Source organism: Rutilus rutilus (genome assembly GCF_951802725.1).
Source record: "Rutilus rutilus genome assembly, chromosome: 18".
Classification (NCBI taxonomy): Eukaryota; Metazoa; Chordata; class Actinopteri; order Cypriniformes; family Leuciscidae; genus Rutilus; species Rutilus rutilus.
Genome location: NC_140231.1, coordinates 19,504,943 through 19,526,566, shown reverse-complemented (window position 1 = coordinate 19,526,566; position 21,624 = coordinate 19,504,943). Strand labels below are relative to the sequence as shown.

General features: G+C 36.1%; 1 protein-coding gene across 2 annotated transcripts; it reads right to left on the bottom strand.

Annotated features, from left to right (window-relative positions):
• Positions 1-3,595: 3,595 nt before the first annotated feature.
• usp28 (ubiquitin specific peptidase 28) lies at positions 3,596-21,474 on the bottom strand. 2 transcript variants are annotated; one of them, XM_084387063.1, is made up of 26 exons: positions 21,323-21,474; positions 20,028-20,102; positions 19,611-19,734; positions 19,416-19,503; positions 17,946-18,108; positions 16,854-16,940; positions 15,556-15,693; positions 15,278-15,348; positions 14,555-14,631; positions 14,329-14,477; positions 14,094-14,221; positions 13,910-14,005; positions 13,640-13,798; positions 13,326-13,540; positions 11,080-11,150; positions 10,742-10,970; positions 9,571-9,873; positions 9,351-9,487; positions 6,662-6,901; positions 6,466-6,561; positions 6,140-6,318; positions 5,951-6,029; positions 5,329-5,408; positions 5,119-5,242; positions 4,350-4,545; positions 3,596-4,263 (listed from the first exon to the last, which is right to left on the bottom strand). In XM_084387063.1, exons 1-26 carry the CDS (start codon positions 21,368-21,370, stop codon positions 4,091-4,093), a joined length of 3,525 nt encoding a protein of 1,174 aa, XP_084243189.1. In that variant the 5' UTR covers positions 21,371-21,474; the 3' UTR covers positions 3,596-4,090. The 2 variants fall into 2 exon arrangements, with proteins under 2 accessions (XP_084243189.1, XP_084243190.1); XM_084387064.1 differs by having other exon boundaries at positions 3,599-4,263; positions 6,662-6,898.
• Between the last annotated feature and the right edge of the window lie 150 nt (positions 21,475-21,624).

Genomic DNA, 21,624 nt, shown 5'->3' with positions numbered 1-21,624 from the left:
AAAATCTAATTTGAGTGTTGTGTATGTAATGCAATGGCATGTACACATTTCAAGATTGTAATTAACCATTTTTTTTGGCCCCATGAAAATGTCATTCCTGAGTAACGTAATGAATTTTTAAATGAATTACATTTCTACCATTGTTGGCATATACAAATGTACTAATCTCAACAAACAATTAGTGCTCGGAAAACTACATTTTAATCACAATTACACAATTTCATAGAGACATGGGCTCATTTTTGGCTGCTGATAAGTCAAAATTCAGAACCAAATAATAAAAAAACTGGAAAATGTTTTCCAATAAAGTAAATAAGACTTGTTTTATCATTAACTAAAAAAAACTAAAAAACAGAATTGTGTAATCTAACACACAAATATGGGTTAAATTAATTGCCCGTGTCATTGTTAGCCGGAATGACATACTGTTAGACGGAAGGACATTCTGCAATATTTTTGCAGCCATCCTCAGTATCATTTTTCTTTCCACCACTCAAACTTGAAACAAAGAAAGAGACACTGACAAGTTTTTAATGATTTAAAAATCTGTAAAATGTACAGTAAATCTGTAAAATGATAATGCTTCATAAACAATGGCCAAGGGTATCTAGACTAGTCCAATACATTATACAGCTAAAACATTTAGGCTTATTGCAAATGAGTGTGAACCTATTTCGATTACTATTTCAAGTTTGCTTGTTCCTGACACATTATCATTCCACTGAGTCATCACTATAATACCCTGCTCTCTTTTTTCCAAGATACTCAGCCCTAGCTTCTGCATCTGCGTTTATCCTGGCTCTGAACCGTCTCTGCCTCTCTTTATTAGACAGAGGCATCTGGGAGGACAGAATTGACCTTAAAACACCAGAAGCTATACTAAAGCTTTAATAAAATGTTGATATATTAATAAATATGATTACATTATTCATGATTTGACCATTAACATTACAAAATTCAATTCAATGATAATGACCCATGTGCCTCATTGAATCATATGAAATCAAGATGAATGAAAAAAACATAAAATTATGTAAATAATGTTAATGTTAATAATATAACTATAATAACTATGCCTAAAAGTTTACAAATGTTCATTAAAGACTAGATTGTTATGCTTATGTCATTCTGGATAATGGATGACATGTCCTGGCTAACAGAGGTTTTTTGTTATCCAGGAATGACAACAATTTTTTTTTCTTTATAATCAGGCACTAACTTAACCACCTATGGAAAACTACAACTTAGCTATCATCACTTAATATAAAAACATTATAAATGTTTTATTAGTGTTATCCAAAAGGACACTTGATATTGCTACAAAGTGCACCAGTGACCGAAAAGGTAAAAAAAAGCAACATTTTAAGAGACGCTTACTGCTACTTCAGGGTATTATTTTTGATACAATATTATGTCACATGACATACAAAAATGTATTATGGTCCAAAATGGTCATTGATGTCTGTTATCCAGGAATGACACTAGAGAAATCACATTTTGGAGACAAAAAATCAGTCTTTCTGTCATAAAAATTTAAATAAGTGTAGTATTATCACTATATTTGTAGGTATCATTGAGAACATCAGTACAAATATACCCAAGTAGATTTTAAATACTTTTATTTATATTTTTTACATTTTTGTCGTATTTTTGTATTCCGCTTTTAAGCCGGGACAGTTACCCGGAATTACTTTTTGGGACATTTTGGGCCATGTCATTGACCCATAAAAGGTGTATTAAATTATACATGCTAGAATCTTTAGTTTACTTTAAAGTTTAATATTTTGGCATTCATCACTATTTATGTTTGTGTGTTGATAGAATGGAATGACCCTTTAGTCAATTACCTACTGTGGGTGTGTGAGAATTCCAGGGATCAAGGAGAAGTAGGTGCTTCGCTGTTAGAAACAGTGGTGGACGTTGCTATTGCACCTGAAAGCAATTCTGTTACAGATGGAGGTGTGTGTAGACCATCACAGACAGCACGTGCCTTCTTCCTGAGGACAGAGGAAAGTTTTCAAATGTTCACCTGAGAAGTATTCTCACAGAAGCTCTCAGAAGTATTATACCCAAACAAAGATTTCAAATTAGCCATTATAAAACGAATAGTTCCGGTCCTTGATTCTGAATGGTTGAGCCGTGTTTGAAGCCGTTGTAAATTACTCAGCCACTGTGACCACAGCATCAGTATTACTGCGCCACTGCATCTGTGTGAATAAAAGAAATATTAAAAGAAATATTTTTCTAATCATTTTATAAAAGCAATAAGCCCTGTAGAGCCGTGGTTTACATTAAACTTAGAACAGCTAATGGGGATTTCAACGCCCCTTAGCTGTTTTAAATTCACTGTAAACCACAGCTTCTTGGGGCTTTTTGCTTTTATAAAATTATTAGAAAAATATTTATTTGAAGATTTATTTTATTTATTCTATTTTAATTCACTATGATGGAAACATAAACAGTTTCATGAAGAATTAATTAGTATTATAAATCAATTTAATTATTTTCTTATATATTGCTGTTCCCTTCATATGAAAAGCCTCTTCATTTGTATAGGGTAATAGAAGAGTCTATTCCTGATAAGACTGTATAATGACGTGCTTGTGATAGGCTTACAATGCATCTTATCTTTCTTATACTCTTCCCATGTATCCACTGTGCTAAGCAGCGTTTTGTTGCATCGACACAATCATGGCCGTGTTCGAAGTCTAATTAAACTCAGGAGATTAAGTCTGATTCTCTAAATTAATCCAGGGAGAAGACAAGAAGAAATGTTGTGGTGATGTATTTCAGAAGATTTAAGCAGATGTACAAAAACAATTGTCCTCATTTACTCTTATTTTGTGACTCATTCTTTATTTACTAACACAGCATGTTCAATTTTGGATGGAAAACCACAGTCAGGTCAGGTAACAAATATGATTTTACAAAAAAAATAAAGAGATGAGAACAAATGCACGTTTTTCTGTTGATAACGAATATATTAGTAATTTGACTTTGTGCCATAGAAAATGTCGCCATTTTCACGCCTTGTATAAGTCAACACTGCTCAAGGAAATCAATCAAAGAGACGTAATTAAAGAAAAACAATACCACTACCTCAATGTAGATGAACAATTCTAATAAATGCATAAAACTGTAGCTGCCCTTTTAAATGGTTATTTTTAGTAACATGCCATTCTGAAAGCTTCTAATCTAAGAGAATAAGGTAAAACTATTCTTTAAAAGCAAAGATTATTGCTTGTGCTTAGTGTTGTACTCTTTTGAGAATATTTTATAAACAGCCCAGCTAATAAAAATGTACTTCAAATACAATTCCAATCTTATTTTAATATATTTTGTACTATATATATAATGAAACAAAATGTACTTATGTAAATATATCTTTTCAGAGACTCACTAATAAACAGAAATGCCCGTGTTTTCCCACAATAATTGAATATTCTCAGTGGAGCTGCAGTAAATGCACAGTATTAATGGCACCCATTATATACAGTATGAGTATGTGGTGAGAACTTAGAAGAAACTTAAAAGAAATGGAAAATGAGAACAGAAGGTGTGGAAAAAGCTAGAAAGCGAGAACTCAGGACAGGGCAACAAAGTGAGAAATCAAAATTTTATTGAAAGGTAGCAGAGGGGTAGGACAAAGGAGTGGAAAATCAGACAACTTTACTGTACAAAGAAAGAATACATAGAGGATGTTCAGCTAAGTGTAGACTGAAATAAAGTGGCTTCAGCAAATCTCTATAAAAGACTATTTTCACGCTATATGTCTACAGTTCACGTGAAAAGAAGAACAGGGTAAAAACGTACACTACCTTCACTGCCCTATCATTAAACCTAGCTTTACAAAATGCCATCTATTTGATCTTTCCTGAGATCAAACGTCTACAAAGACCAAGAGCAGCCAATCAATCTCCCTTCAAGGAATTCAGAACACAGTGAATATGTGTGCAGTGCGAAACAGAAAGCGTCATTGTGCAGCAAAAATGAAATCCAGCTCAGTCTAAGACAGAGGTTAGATCACCTTGTGACTGTACCGTGCTATTTTTTTTTTTCAACCTTGCCTCACATAATGTCATGTCCGACTTCACTTCACGATGACGACTGAGGAGCTGTGAATGGACTCCATGACGGCAGTCAGACGGCTGCACAGATCATGGGGCGAGTTCCTCACTTTGGGGGGCTCTTTAAGCACCACCATTTCTGCAGAACAGTCCAGGACTCTGGGCAGGAATTCGCTGAGCTTTTCCTGAAGAGAATCTGAATAACAGACAAAAATGAACAACAACAACAACATGAGCTAAGAATGTTATTGAAATGGTCTATATATAAAATATATAGCCCACCATCCATGTCCTGCCCCAGGTAGGAGCACCAGCAATTCCTGATCAGCTCTATGACATCCAAATCCTCTTGGCTGACACTGTCTCTGACCATGAGGTGCATGCAAGGGATGACGCACTCGTTCATGATGGTCACTCCCTCTGCCACGTCATTTTCATCTTGACTTTTAAAGAGTGTGGCTGCGTTCTCATTCAGCTCCTGCAGGGTGTAACACGTTCACAGAAGTTTCATATGAGAAAATTGTGCTTATATACGTATATATGAATGTCTTTACAATACACTACAATTTGGGATCAGTAAGATAAAAAAAAGAATTGAATACGTTTATCCAACAAGGGTGCGTTAAATTGATCAAAGTGAGAGTAAAGACTATTCTATTCAAGGACTATTCAAGACTAAGTCTATTCATCAAAGAAACCTGATAAAATGTATCAGGGTTTCCACTAAAATACTAAGCAGCACAACTGTTTTCAACATTGATAATAATCAGAAATGTTTTTTAAGCATCAAATCAGCATATCAGAATGATTTCTGATAGATCATGTGATGCTGAATGTAATGATACTGAAAATTTTCAGCTTTGCCAATAAAGGGAATAAATTACACTTTAAAATATATTAATAGAAAACATTATATTAAGTAATATTTCACAATATTGCTGTTTTTACTGTATTTTTGATCCAACGTGGAGATTATACGTTTTTCCAAAATCTTACCGACCCCAAACTTTTGAATGGAAGTGTATGTTTTGGATTATTAAAGTGGACATACTTTCAGACACTTTCTCCTGTAAAGTGCTATAAGCGACTGATCCACTCCTTTCTTCTCTCCTTTCCTAAGCAGGGCTGAGTTGTCCTGGTGTGCATGTGCGAGATAATTCAGAGCTTCTCTTGTCCTGCAATGGAAAAGATCAATGCTGTAGACTTACAGACTCTTCAATGCAATGCACAGGCCCTTTCTGGTGTCAATGAGTCTACATACTTTCCATTCTGATACTGCTCGAGACCTGTCAACAGGTAGGCAAACACTGTCTTGAACATGCTGTAGTCATCCTGCCATTGCTGGGAGGAGAGGGAAGAAAATACAGTTTTTAGTTTTTATACGTTTTTATAAGAAGTCTCTTATGCTCACCAAGGCTGCTTTATTTGATCAAAAATACAGTAAAAACGGAAATATTGTGAAATATAATTACAATTTAAAATAACTATTTTATATTTTAATAAATTATTTTAAAATGTAATTTATTCCTTTGATGGCAAAGCTGAATTTTTAGCATCATTACTCACATGATCCTTCAGAAATCATAATAATATGCTGATTTGGCGCTCAAGAAACATTTCTTATTATCAATGTTAAAAATCGTTGTGCTGCTCAATGCTTTTGTGGAATTCGTAATACATTTTTTGAGTTCAGTTCATTAAAACAGCATTAAATCTTGTAACATTATACGTCTTTACTGCCACTTTTGATCAATTGCATCCTTACTAAATATAAGCATTCATTTGTTTAAAAAAAAAAAATCGTACTGACCTCAAACTTTTAAACAGCAGTATATATTTTAAATTAAAGAAGTAAAAAGAGTAGTGAGCCTTATTGGTCTTACCAAGTACTCATCCATGTCCATATCTTCTGGTTTAATGAGACGAAGTTTAGATCTGGCCTCTCTCATGATACTGATGGCCCTACAAGGGGAAAGTACCAGTTTAGATTAGTCCTATTATTCAATATTAACTTACTCCAATTAAAAATATACTGCATTAAGTCATTGATTTAAAAGAAAATGTGTTGTTACCGATCATCAAAACTCAGGTTGCGGTCCGCAAACTGCTCCAGCAATGTCCTCTCAATGACACGGTTAGGGGCCTGATTTTGGAAAAAGTAAACCAGCACATGCTGGAGTCGAGGGTCTTGCTGGGGTGTGGTCTCTTCCTGGGACAGCTCATACAATCTGGAAAATTCCTCATGGAACGCCTGATAGAGAGATCAATGAGAGAGATCAATGCATTAGTTGATTTCCAAACATATATATATATTTTTTATCAACTATATATTATTCTCTATCAAGTACTATATCAGTAGCGCCATTTAGTTTGCATTGAGTCATTTTAATTTGTATACCTTGATGAGTCCCGCTTCAGGCCCATCTTTGTCAAAAACTTGTCTTGCCTTGGCAATGGCAAAAATGACACCCTGCATGGCTGGTGTTAGCATCATCTATTCCATTACAGATGAACAGAGGAAAACATTAATGTTAAATTTAATTAATAAGTCGCCTCATTTTACAGTTCATGGAACCAGAGAAATAATCCTTTACCTCTTCATTGTAGCCATCTGCATCAGAGCGCACCAGAATCCTGCCTACATTGGGTATCTCTACCTCAGAAACTTCATTCTCATGCTGCCTGTGCGTGGCCGTTGCTGGGTTCTCCTCTGTGGACGAGGCCTCTGGCTCTGTCTGGCTGTCTGGTTCTGCCTCATCACTGATGACCTGCTCCTCCACCTCAACCTCTGACCTCTGAGCTCTGTCTGTAGAGGCTGAATCCGCCACAGGCTGCTGAAAAACATAGAGAAAGAGGCTGTTGAGTGACTGTCAATGATCTTATTCACTTACTATAGTCTAGAGATGTTCACTCATTACATCAATTTGTAGGCAAACCAGGAAGTGTAATTCACCATGGTCTCCCTCAGGAATTTCTAATTGGTTTTTAAAACAGCGGAAATGCAAATCTCTGATAGTCGTTTCCCCCCCCTCAAAACACTCTTTTGGCTGTCTTTAAAGAGTCTAGCGGAGATGATGATGAGCTGGACTAGGAAATGTATTTTATTTCTATCATGACAACTCTCTGGAGATTTTTAGCATGGTAATGGATATGACAACGTTAATGTATTTGGTCTTGGCGGAATAGATCTGCTATGCTGCTGCTGTTGATTATTGCTGTTGTTGTAGATTATTGCTGCTGAAGAGCAAGTACAGGAACTTGCTGCTGCCAATACATATGCCGATACACTGCTGTGAGTATGTAAGACATACTACTGCTACACAAATAGCATATCAATTACCCATAGCAGATTTATACAGGTGGAGCTGGGGAAGGTGGATGGTTTTAGACGAGCTCTGAAAGCGGCAGCAAACTGCTATATTGAATGGTCACCAGCCATTTAAAGTTGAGCAAGCAAGCTCATTGGCTGCAGATGTGACATGAACAAATCAGCTTGTGCCAAGCAGTTAACGCTGTAAATATCATCACCTTGAGTTTTACGACAGCACTAGGCATATATTTAATTTTTCCTTTAATTCTTGAATACATGGACTAGTATGAATGTTTGAAAATAGTACTGGCCACTTTCTGTATGCACAATAAGATGTGGGTTTATGTACTAAAACCATAAAAAAAAAATCACAAATAAAATTGATAAAAATGACAAAAACACAGAACTTAAAATGAAAACAGAAAATATAAAAATAAAATCTAATTCAAAATATTAACAAAAACTATAATAGTAAATTAATGTTACTAAAATAACACTGGTGTTTGACGGATAAAACATGCAATTCATCTGATAACCATTGAAGTCGTTAAGTAGCGACTTTTAAACATTCAAAATTTATGGAAAACAAAACACATTCAAAATTCATGTTTGTGGTATGACTACATGTAATGCATGTTGTAGAAAAATCCCTTCAAGTAAAGTTAATCACCTTATTTTGCTCATAAATACCCTTGAATGCAATATGAGACACTGACCACTAGAGGTCCTATCACGACCATTTATGACAAGGCCTAGGAAAACAAATCAGCACAGTTGTAAATCAGGAGCACCAATAAAATCAACGAGTCAAAGAGAGAAACAGCAGAAGAATAAGTCGTAAGTACAGAATCGACATTCTAACCCCATATGCTGAGTCAATAATATCCAAGATTACTCTTTCTAAAGACTAGACACCAAGAACACACAGCGCTTAAAACAATTGCCTGTTGATAGAGAAGCATCAGGAACATGTTCTCCACAATCGTTTAGGAATCCAGTTGATTTTGATGGTGCATGCACAGGAAGCACAGAGCTCAGGCTCTATTTAAAGCTCTTTTCTGACACACTGTCCCCAGCAACCCCGCATGGGACTTCAACCAGAAAGACTGAGGAATGTTGGAAGCCTCTCAGCTGTCCGATGAACCTTATCCCCACATCCCTTTCCAAAACGTATCCTCTTACAAAATACCAGAGCTTAGCGACAGGAACAGACAAAACATTAAACATTAAGCAAGTACAAGCAAACAAGTTTGTAGTGATTTAACCACCAATGTAAATCTACAAGTTTCTCTCCCATATAATCACACCATACATATAGTGATGCACATATGTCAAAATATGCACAAAAATACACAAATATACTAAAATGTTCATAACTCTAAATGTATATATATATATATATAAATGTGAGATGTATATATATATAAAGAGAGAGAGACAGAGAATACAAGAATATAAAGAGTATAAAGTAAACTGTAATTGGTTTGCTATTTATCTATTTAAGTTACTTTATGATATGCAGTTAAAGTGAAAAATTATGTTAGAATTAATATAATGCATATAATTGTACTGTAATATTCTATAAAGTACATTTCACATGCAAAATACATGTTTTTTAAAGTAGAAATTAAAAGTATAAATTGCAATTTAATTTATGGTAAAAAGGTATATTGAATTTAACAAGACATACTTAAATACACATTGTTTAATAAAATATTGTAGAAATTATTTGTAAATATAAAATTATAGTTTACAGTGAAAAATTGCAAAAGCTGTTTTATTAATATTTAATTTAAATGTTTATAGCATTATTTTGTTAAATGTATTATTTGAGCGCTGTGTGTTTTTACAATGCTATTGCAGATTATGAAGAGGAAGAGGATTGTGACCCATATGTACTGTACATAAAACCTCCATTGCTGTATATGTGACCTACTTTTTGCACATCTCAAATAACGCTTCAGCGTCCTCACCTGACTCTGATCTGGCTTCTGTTCATCTGGCGGGCCATGTGTCTGGCTACTGGTGACATCCTCTTCACTTCCCTCTCCCACATTCTCACTGGGCTCTGATGATATCAAGCTGAGAGCTGCTGAATTGGCCATGGGCTCTGGAAAGGGAAAAGACATTGAAAATACACCTGCAACAGATACATGGAAAACATCTGACCTTTTGAAGAAAAAAGGATCTGACCTTCACTGTCCTGGACGGGTGCTGGTGTTGAATCTGGAAGTGGTTCTTCAGACACTTCATTTGTTTGTTGTTGGGCAGGTTCTTGCACTAGGTTTTGTGGCTCTTCTGGGACGGGTTCCTCTGTGTTGGTGGGAGTGTGTGTTTGGACTTGTGCGTCTTCACGTTGGGCTTGGCAGAACTGCTCTTCCCATTCTCTCAGCTCCTGCTGGAACCAGCGGTTGTCCTCCCGAACATAGCGCTTCAGGATAGCCGGGAGGGAGTCCATTCCTTTCAGAGCCTGCCCTGTCTCATCGTCTGTGTCTTCTGTCATTCATAAGAAAGAAAAAATAAAGCTCATTATTGTGGCAAAAAGTTCCCTGATAGGAATTTTAGTCACCATGAAATCAAAATTTACATTTACATTGCCCTACATTTTTCTTGTTTGAGTCATTTCACTCAGATATACTTCACAATAGTAAAGAAAATACAATTGCAACATCCATTTTATGCCCACTTTAATGTGTTTTCTTTTCTTTTTTTTTGGTTACTGCATTTTTATGTAAAAATGGCTGGATCATTTCCATAATGACCAATGCAATCTACCAAGAACAGTGCAAATTAGCGTCTGGTTTAAGACATGCTTTTTTTTGGACTGTAAATAATGGTACCAGTAAATTGACTAGTGCAAATCTTAGTAAATCACCATGCATGATTCATTTAAATACTCTCCTCCCATAAATGTTGCGTCTGAAATGGAAACTCCTATGAATGAATATGCAATGAGATCAGCCGCAAAAATAACCCAGTCCATGCCCTTTCAGCGCTAATTGTACACTGCGTGTCTTCAGTAAATCCTGACAGTAGTTTTTTAACACCAAAAGAGGGTTTGCGCTGGAGCAAGCAGTTAGTAAATCTGGCCCTAAATGTTCACCCCTACGTCATATAAATATTCATAGCAATTTATCACAGAAAACATCAGGAAAATTAATCAAAATAAAAACCATTAGGAAGAGTTTTTGATGTTCACAGCTTGGCAGACACTCTCTTATGCCCAAAGTGTGCCAACAAAGCAATCAACATTAATTTATGAAAGAAATCGGAGCTAAGGCCAATGCCTTAAATCAAGTGAGTGATTTGCTTCAGCAAAATCTGAGCGCAGTTGCGTAATTTGAGAGGCACATGGGGAAAGTACCTGCTATGAGGTATGGTAGCTTGTCATTGATGTACATGAGGCAGTAGGCGCTTGCGTTGGTCATGCCACCGTACGAGTCTCGAACGAGCTCTTCCCAGGTCGACTCTGTCACCATTACGTCGTTGTACTTCAGCCAGCGTTTGTGAGCATGATCATAGATGTACGCCCAGTAATGGCCAGCGGAGGCCTGTCCCTCATGGACGAGCACAGCGTGTAGTCTGTAGGGCACCTGGAAGCATCAAATATGAAGTCAGGGTTCATTGAGGTGTCATGCAAATTTCTTGAAAGGGCTCAGTCAATATTAAAGTACCAACGAGTGTTCAGGATATAGACTTTACCTGACACAGACTGTTATCTGAGTACATGCCCTCCAGGGCCTGGCTGACCTTGTCAATGCTGGCTTTCAGCTCTGCACACAGGGAGAGAACACAGATCAATACACTGCGCCTGAGGCCAGGATCCTGATACAGTCACAAACGCATTAGGATAACTGCTTGTGAATAATGATGGCCTTCAGAACAGAAAAATTGAAATGCACATTACAGCTCAGCTTTTCTTCTGTGGCAATTGGCAACAAGAACTGTGTCAAACAAATAGCGCTCAGCACGCAAAGTGCATGGGAGACACGAGTTAATTGATTCCAAAACTGGCGACACAATATAATAAAAGCATAAATATATAAAGCACACAGTTGTCAATTTTAGGTAAAATAGTCCGTTTTTAATTATTAAAAGCATTTATATCAATTCAGTACTAAATTCATTTTCAGTTAATTTTTAAAAACATTTTTATTAAACTATCTGCCATTTTGAATTGATATTTTTTACAGATTTGATTTGCATTCGATGAAAAACTTCTCAACTGTAAAAAATAGTACACTGTTATTTGTGTGTAGTACAATCCAGACATACGACATCTGCCATATTGTCATCTAAAAATTTTGTCCATTTATGAACAGGACGACTTTTCTCCTGTAGCTTCATGGGATAGTAAAAAATATTTAAAATCTCAAAGTGTTGAAAACAGTCGAGCTGGAAATTGTGATACATTTATGCATGTTTCTTTGATTAATAGAAAGTTCAATACAGCAGCATTTATTTGAATTAAAAATGTTTTGTCTTTACTGTCACATTTGATCAATTTACATTTTTTCTTAATCGCTTTGCCACATTTTTCGAAACAGTCTTAACATTCTCTAAACTGCAGCTCAATTGTCACAACTGTTTGCTAGAACATCAGAACTCTATTGCATGTCTGCTAAATGTAGTAACTCACTCAAAAAATGAACTTCATGCTTCAAAACCTAGTTATTGTGTGATTAAATTGGCCAATACCACCAAAATAAAAAGTGTTTTTGTCATCGTGTGAGCCACACTGGTCAAAAAAAAAAAAGTCACCATGGAAATATTTATTATATACAAACTTCATGTTTTTTTCTACTTTTTTGTTGACACTGACACACTTCTGTACTATACATATATGTCAGTTTTGTCTAGCTGAATGCTCTTGTGTATCACGCTGAGCTTTTCAGACACAGATATCAACCGTAGGCAAACATTTACTAGGAAAAGTCAATACTGTAGTACACAAAAAGAAAATGTATGTATTTATACACTACATTTATTTTTGTAGAAATGTATGTTACATGTTAACTGAAAATTCACAATTGCTTGTTCATTTTTACACACTCTATTATGCCTTCGCATAACACCAACACCACCACCATTATTCTTACATATCTTCCTATTGCTCTTCCATGACAAGTTTAGTTTACGTGTAACACATTTCTACAAAAATAAATGTACTGAATAATACAAATGTATTTATACATGGTTTTATATTTAGGGTTTTGACATTCCTCCATGTTCAAAAATGGTAGTGATTGTGCTGTACAAACTCCATATACAGTATATGGCTCCAAACTTGATTGGTTGATTGGTAAAATTGTGATTCCTATTTCATTACAATGGAAGACCATTTGCTAATTTAGCAGGTATTAAAAACATTCGTCAGATATTGAATACACATGCATGTCTGACAGATTTTGACTACTGAATGGATCATTTTGCATGTTATGGCTCACACGATGAAAGAATGTTTAGAAGTTGTGAAGAGTTTTCATTGAAAATAAACTCATCAGTTTTGTTCAACAAGCCATGTGCATTTAGCAAATTGTAGACAATTGTACTTACTCTTTTGCACACATGTGCCAAAACACATGCAATTTGCTTAAATCAATGAGAAACTCAAATCTGATGTGAACACGAAACTAATTGTTCAGAGATCTGAAGAAAAAAAATTCTCATTTGAGAATTGAGCCAAAGTGACCAGGAAAAACTGTAATGCCTTGCTGAATAAAAGTTTTAATTTATTTACAAAAAAAAAAATCTTACTGACCCCAAACTTTTGAACGGCAAATCAGCATATTGATAAATACATGCGTTACCTTTCAGGACAGTCTATGCATCGCAACTAGAGGGCACCTATGACATCTTAAAATAAGGCAGCTCACTATAGGCTTAAAAAAAAACACATTGATTCAAGCTTACGGGGAAAAACAACATTCACTAAGTGAAGGATGTACCGTTTATGGTGTTCTCAACTTCTGCTCTCCAGCGCTGTAAGCAGCCCTTGACGAAGTACAGCTCCTCCTCGGTCACGCTGTGGGGGGCTGGTTGCAGTGGCATCTCCATGGGGTGTCTGCACTGAGTAAAAGGCTTGTGTATGGGAGTTCTCTGTGTGGCTGTCTGCGGGCAGCCCGAACCATCTGACGAGCCAGCATCATCTGGTTCTGTCTGACTACAGCAAGAAATGAAACATTTAGAGGAGGTCAAACACAGAAGAGGGCACGATTTCTCACACAGCCGATGAAGAAGAACACAGGAAAGCGAGCCTTGCCTGCTGTCACCTGAGCTGGGTTCTGTGTGTACGGGAGGGTTTGTAGGTACTGGCGAGGCTGGAGACACATTTGTGGGTTTCGTGGAGGCAAACTCCAGCACATACTGCAACATGTCTGCCAGGGGGTATTTGGTTGGCCCTGAGCCATAGTTTTTATATCTTTGAAAAAGAAAGTCATAGTTTTTATCTTCAATAACCCCAAAGAACAATATCAAAAGATTACTCGCAATGTTGACCATGATTTGACCTCTATTTGGCTTTTGAACATACCCCTCAAGTTTCTGCTGCAGAACTGTTAACTGGTCCTTGAGTCTCTTGACCTCTCCTCTTCTACCATGGGTCTGATCAACATTGTTATGGAGGTATCTGCACACAAAAAATAGCAATTTGCCATTTAGCATTGATTTGATTTGATTAGATGGATGGATGGATGGATGGATGGATAGATCTTAACCTGTCCATATAGATCACTTGGGGAAACTCCAGTTTTTTGTGTATTTTTTCTGGTCGCCCTAAAGACTGATTGAACTCAAATCTGGACAGCTCAAAGGTCAACACTGGTGGCAGCTTGGAGAACCACCTCTGGAAAAAAAGACATACTTGAATTCATAAAAGTAGCATGTTCATACTTCAAAATAATATTTTAATAAATGACAGGAGTCTATATATTTGCATGTGGAGAAACTGACCTCCTGGCCAGAGGAGATCGTCTGATCTGAATGAAGGGACTCAATCTCTCCTTCAACCATGGCGCCCTCCAAACATTCGTCTAAATTGTTGAAGCCGTTCACTTGGAGAGGGTATTGTCCAAATTGCTCAATGTTGGACACAATCTTTCCTGCACACAATCACACAACTATAATCAATGAGAGTGATAAACACAGAATAACTACAGGAGAAATTTCATTATCTTACCTTCATGAAGTCTTTCAGCCACAAATGTACCATAAAACAGCTGGACCATTGGGTTGTTTTGTTTATCCTCTGGGTTACTGAAAATAAAAGCTGCCATGTTTTATTGTGGGGATAAAAAAAATTCCTGGCAAGTACATTAGCAACCAAATATGCTATAGGGTAATTATTCATCATTCTTCAACAAATGCTACACTCATTACCATTTATTAATTAACCCTCCACAGCAAGATGTTGCCTCAGGGTAACAAACACATTTTCTTCATGTTGCAAACACATGATGCATATAAAATGGCAATAAAATGATTTTAAATAAACCATTAAAAGCTTTTTCTTGGTCTCACTATTATTTAAATACATTTTAATTTTCCACCCATCAAAAATATCATTCACATTTCGTAGTGAGTAGTTCATTTTAAAACAATTTATGATGAATTGCTTTAATGTGTTTGTTGACCCCTACAACAAAAACACACACACACAAAAAAAAAAACCCATTATGAAACTGGAATGGATTACGGATGCAGTGGATAGGGATGCAGCACTACTGCATATCATATGATTTTTATATATTTTTTTGTATTACATTATGTTATGCTTTTACATGCATTTAAAAATGCTTTTATAATTAATTCAATAAAGGGTTAAACAAATCCTTTCAAGCATTCAAATTTAGCCACTCTCACTTTACCATGCACTATTATTATTTATGATTTATGAACTTACGTTCCATTAGCAGCCAGCTGGAACGCGTCTTCGAGCCAGTCAAGTAACTTGTGTGTGAATTCACTGACATCCTACAACAAGCAACCTTAAAATAAACACTGTTTTCCAAGAATACAGCACAGTCTCTATTTAGAAGAAGCTCTTATATAGCTTCATAAACTGTTGTGAATGATAAACATTTCAAGACACCTTTTATTAGTGCATCATTTGCAACCGTTTCATTTTTAAAATTAGCCCCTGACATGACAGCTGTGAATCATATCATTCAAATGATGTACCTGTTGTGCCTCACTGGTTCTGAACGCATCCCTGAGAAGCTCGACTGCTGCAGAGGGGTCCACAAACCTACGGTTTGAGCCCACCATCAGAGCAAACAGGCAACGCAACTCCTGCATGAAGGCAATGTTTCTTTTCTCCTGCAACAGAAATATAGTCAGAATAATCCACATAGTCTTTTAGATCTGCTATTGATGCGGAGCAATATTTGAATACCGGTGTCAAGGCAAACAAGAAGAGAACAATAACTTACATTATATTTTAATTTAAGAATAGAATAGAAGAATAGAATGAGGCATTTATATAGCGCTTTCATATGTACTACTGTACACCCAAAGAGCTTTACAATCATATCAGGGGATCTCTCCTCAACCACCACCAGTGTGCAGCATCCACTTGGATGATGCGACGGCTATAGGTGGAGAGAGGAGAGAGAGTGATAGAGCCAATTCAATGTAAGGGGATTATTAGGAGGCCATGATTGGTAAGGGCCAATGGGTGGAATGTGGCCAGGACACCGGGGTTACACCCCTACTCATTACGAGAAATGCCATGGGATTTTTAATGACCACAGAGAGTCAGGACCTCGGTTTTACGTCTCATCCGAGGGAATGATATTTAACATGTAATATATCCTCAACATTCAATACAACACTTGGTTACACTTCAATAGTCCACTTTAAACACTTCACTGACTATAAGTAACTTTGCAACTACATTTCAACAAACTCAGAGTATTAGTAGACTGTACACTGTAAAAAAAAGTTGCTGCCTTAAATTTGTAAGTACAATCAACTTACATTTACAATCAACAATTACTTTAAACTGACTTTAAAAATTAGTTGAATCTTGTATAACATAAAAATTTTTGAAAATGGCTTATTTTGACGAGTTAAAGCATGTAATAACATATGTTGTGATAACTGTAAAAAATATTTTCATGATTCGGTACCACAATTTTTTTATCTTTAGCCAAATCCACTTAGATAATTAATGTCAGTTTCTAGACTGTTAGTAGATTTAAGTTATGGTTAGGTGTTAGGGTTCAGGTTAGTAGAATAAGTTGACATGTAGTTGCAAAGTTACTTACGGTCAGTAGAATGTCTGTTGGAGGACCATCAAAATAAAGTGTTAGCAAATATAAAGCAGACAGTCTAATAATACTCTTATGACTGTTAGTTGACATGCAAAGTTACTTATAGTTAATAGAATGTCTAAAGTGGACCATTGAAATGAAGTGTTACCCAACATTCTTCACAAAGACTAAATGATAGTCATGCTCATCTGGCAGATTACTCACTGAATGACTCTTGCATTTCTCCAGCACACGCTCAGACAGGCAGTAGTTGAGCACCAGTCTACGGAACACCGGCAGGTGGTACAGAGACTAAAAACAAGAGAATTTCATTTTTTTGTTTAGTCCCATTAGCTCTCTTCCCAGCATGCACTAGGCCATGAACAGTGCCATTATTTTACCATTTGTCAGATTTATTTACACAGTTGTTGCTGATTTTGTTGTCATGTGTAGTAAAGTCAGGTTACATTTGTTCCTCATAAAAAGTAACATTTCTTATTATTATCAATGTTGACAACGGTTGTGCTTCATATTTTTGTGGAAACGATGATACATTCTTTTGACAATTTCAACGATTCTTTAATGATGATTGGAAAGTTACAGCATTTATTTGAAAAAGAAAACTTTTGTCTTTACTGTCACTTTTGATCAATTTAATGCAATCTTACCGCCCCCAAACTTTTGAACGATAGTGTACTTGTACTAGAGATATTCATATCCATGCTGGGACTGTTTTCAAATGACATCATTAAACTGCATTAACGAAAGATAGTCTATTGGCCATAAACTCACTCCATGAGTTCATGCCTCTCTTAATCATCAAAACAATGCTCTATTTAATTAGCTCAGACATCTATCAATATCAGTGAAGGCTTATATTTCAACACAGGCATCTGAGAAGCCTCGCTAAATTCAGTCTGGTAATGGATATAATAAAATTACAGCTCTGAGACACTTCTGCAGTCAAAAAAAAAAACAAAAAAAAAAACATTCCACCTGATCTTCTCTATTCTCCAGTCATTAGCAACACCACTAATGTAATTGGCACAATATGATCGGATCATATAGTAACAGGTCAGACGAGAACACTTACAGCAGTGCTTTTGTTTTCGATTCGATTTCTCAAACAGTCTGTAAAAATGAAGTATAGCACTCACAATTACCTTTTACAACTCAACATATATGCCATGTGAAACTCATCCTAAAAGGGAAGCTTACATACAGTATATGCAAACTAGCACAACAATCTAATTTTGCTGGAAATTTTTCCTATTCTGTCGTCTCAAAGCAAAATTGGTGATTAAAAACTTCACACACCTGAATGACAGCACTGAACCAGCAGGTATTTCCTACATTACGTATGCCCACGGGACAGTCCTCCTGTCGGATCCAGTCGGCGGGGCTGCAGCTCTCTCCAGATGCCTCACACCTCTTCCTTTTCATGCGGGCCGCATTCTCTTCCGCACTAACCTCAAGAGCCCTAGAGTAGAAATAGGAGTGGGTGAGACAGTCAAGACCAGATTCTGAAAGTTACTGCTGTGCCCATGATTCTTAAATTCACAATAATGACTGTAGTAGGGGAGAAGGGGGAAATTGTAAAGCTCTAAATTGGTTCATTCACACTCAGGTTTGAGTGAGTCTCTCTCTCTCTCTCTCCGCCAGGGAAAAAGGAGTTTAAGCTAAGGATGTTTGAACTTTGTCTTTAAATTATTTCAAGAAATAATCTTTGGGGGTGTCCAAAAATGTCCTTCTGTTTTGATGCCTTTGAGTTTAAACATTCTTCAGGTTGTTGGTTAAAAGTTAACATAAATTATTTTGGAGGTAACACAGGAATTTAAGACTGAACAGATAAAAAAACTGAAATCCTTTAAAGCACATAATAAACATTACTTCATCAAGTAAAATGATTTAAAAATTGTAATTTACTTAATGTATTTTTTGTAATGTATTTTTAAATTTGTTACAGTTAAAAAAGTACTATATAACAGAAACAGAAATAACATATAATAGAAATAAAAATAATATATAATAGTAAAAATCATTAATTACTATTCAAATGTATTAAAGCAAGTATATAACTTTAAGGAGTGCTCTTATTTGAGATTCAGCGTGTTAATATAATCAATTATTACAATTTTCCCCAACCACTGTTAAAATCAACTATTTTCTAGTATTTGATTCAATATTATAATATGATCTAGTCCTTTTGATTATAAGTTGATTATAACTTCTGGCACAAGTGGGTGACATATAAACTACGTTTCAAAAGTCTGGGGTCGCTAAGATTTTTGAAAAATGTTTTTGAAAAAAAGTCTCTTACCTTCACCAAGGTATTTGATCAAAAACATAGTAACAACACTAATACTGTGAAATATTATTTTCAATTTTAATATATTTTAAAATGTAATTTATTCTTGTGATGGCGAAGCTGAATTTTTCAGCAGTGTCACATAACCCTTCAGAAATATACAATTTTTTTTAGGATTCTTTGATGAATTGATAGTTCAAAAGATCCGCATTTATTTGAAATAGACATATTTTGTAACACCATAAATGTCGTTAATGTCACTTTTGATCAATTGAATGTGTCCTGGCTAAATAAAGGTGTTAATATCTCTTGAAAAATCAATCAATAAATCTCAAGGACCCCATACTTTAAAAGATAGTATACTTTTGGCGCACATTTGTCAAAAGGAGATGACTTGTACATTTGTAGCAGTCTATGAGTTTGTGAAGAAAAGTGTAAAAATGTTACAATTGCCCCAGTCTACCCTATCAGGAATGAACCTGTGCAGCTCTCGGCGCTCTGCTTCAGCCTGCTGTGACTCCTGTAGACTGAGCTCAATGGCGGTCTGCAGATCGTCTTTAGCAGAACCTGAGAACAATTCCAATTACACAAATAAACATCATGGCATTATGACTGCTATATTAATCAATTCATCTTTGGAAAATGTGATGACATGAAAGTCATTTTCAGCCCACCATTCTGTGCATTGGAGGTGTTCCTCTCATTGTTGGCTTTAGTGGGTTCTTCGGGCATGTGCTCTACCTCCGTGGGCTGGCTGGTCAGAAGCCCAATGGCATGGGTCATGTCACCCTGACTAGCCTAGATAAAGTGTTTTCTCGCAATTAGTCATCACTAGTGTAATACAAAAGAACATGAGTTCGGGCACTAAATATTTAGCTTTAAGGTCATCAGACACACATGCTTTATTTTAGTACCACATCTAGGTTACCCAACCCTCACAGATGAAAGTAAGGGAAACTCTTGTGCATGGTATGATTTACATATTTACAAACATTTGTCTGGCTTATTTTCTATTAATATCCGTGTCAATAACATTACATCTGCTGCTTGTGTTATAAACACACGGATAAGTGCTGCTGTGCTAAACATACGTTCAGGGCGCTCTGGAGAACCTGCAGATCCTGAATGCCTGTAATCTCTCTGAGCTGGTTAAGTAGCATTTGGCTCTGAAAAAGACAAGCAAACATGCTGTTTTTTTATTTCTGTGGATCAAAAAATTCAAATGCTTTGCCACAGGCATATTGAGAATACTTCTGTTCGTGATAACAGGCCTCACTTGAGCAATTAACTACTCAATAACAGGATCCGTTCCAGTAAAAAAAAGAGCAGGTGTGAACTGATAAGTTAAAAACAAGAATATGATATGAGATGTAATTTGCACTTGGATTTAACACCCGGCATAACCGCATCTCTGACTCAGGTGTCAAATGAGCGTGGGTTGGAGGAGTCTATAGCCGGCCTGATCAACATTTATGAAAGTCTCCTGCATGAAAATGTCTACATCGTACATTAAATCCATATCAGATTAGATTTTTTGCAAGTACAGTATACCTGAAAAAAGGCTGTGGCATGTGCCATGTAAATGTTTATTTTAAAAAAAAAAAGTCTTTGGCCCAGATAATAGATGCAGGAGCTACAGAACTATATAAAGAAACTCTGACAGCAGGTGGGAATGTTAGCATGGTTGTGGAGGCAGCCAGTCACCCTAGGCAGGGAGCAGGAGACATATATGGTGAGCTGGAGGCCTGCGAGCGGCACTCAGAGCTCTATTTTGGGCCTTCGACACAGATAGCGCCTGTGTTTATCATGAGCTTGAATGACACAACCAAACATACAGTAATTCCTATTCATTCGGTCTGGATAACGTTAAAGATTAACTTCTGGATTTAAGGGAAAGAATCTCATTTAAAACATTTCAAATTAAGCCCTTCAAAACAGATTTCCAATCTGGACAAGATTGCTATTGGAGTTTCTATCATAAGATGGAAACAATCCTAATGGGATCAAATGAAACTCATCTAAGAATCAAACAAGTGGATAAACAGAAATTTTAAAAATCAAGTTCTATTGGAATTTGTGAATTTAATGATTTTTCAATAAGAAAATTTCTATTAGGAACCTTCTCTATTGGTTCCAAATTAGGATAGAAATTCCAATTGTATTTTATTAGGATAAAAAACAAACAAAAAACAAACATAAAATGTTTTTTACATTATAAAAACTTTATAAGTTTATTAAAAGTCTGTTAGAGTCAGTCTACCACTAAAAAACAGTTTAAATGGGAAAATATTGCAGTGAGAGTCACTGCTGTGTCTAGATCTCATTAACACAAGCATTGTCACAATTCTAATTTGACTACATGTTCTTTAGAATACAACACACTCACCGAGTTTTCAGACGTTTCCCCATGTTCAAAATCCTGTTCAACTCTCATGGCAATGACTTGTTGTATATATATATATAAATATATATTTCTCCAGATTGCTTCGCCCTGACTCCAGAGAGTGACCTACTCCATATGCCCCCACATATACACACACACACCCACACAAGCGCCGCGCGGGACAAACAGTCACTCAACTCAAGCGCGTGCTGGGAATCGTCGTGCGCGCGCTTGGTACATAGAAACTAATCCTCTGTGAACGTTTTCTAAATTCTAATCTAACCCACGAACCCATTAATCATGAA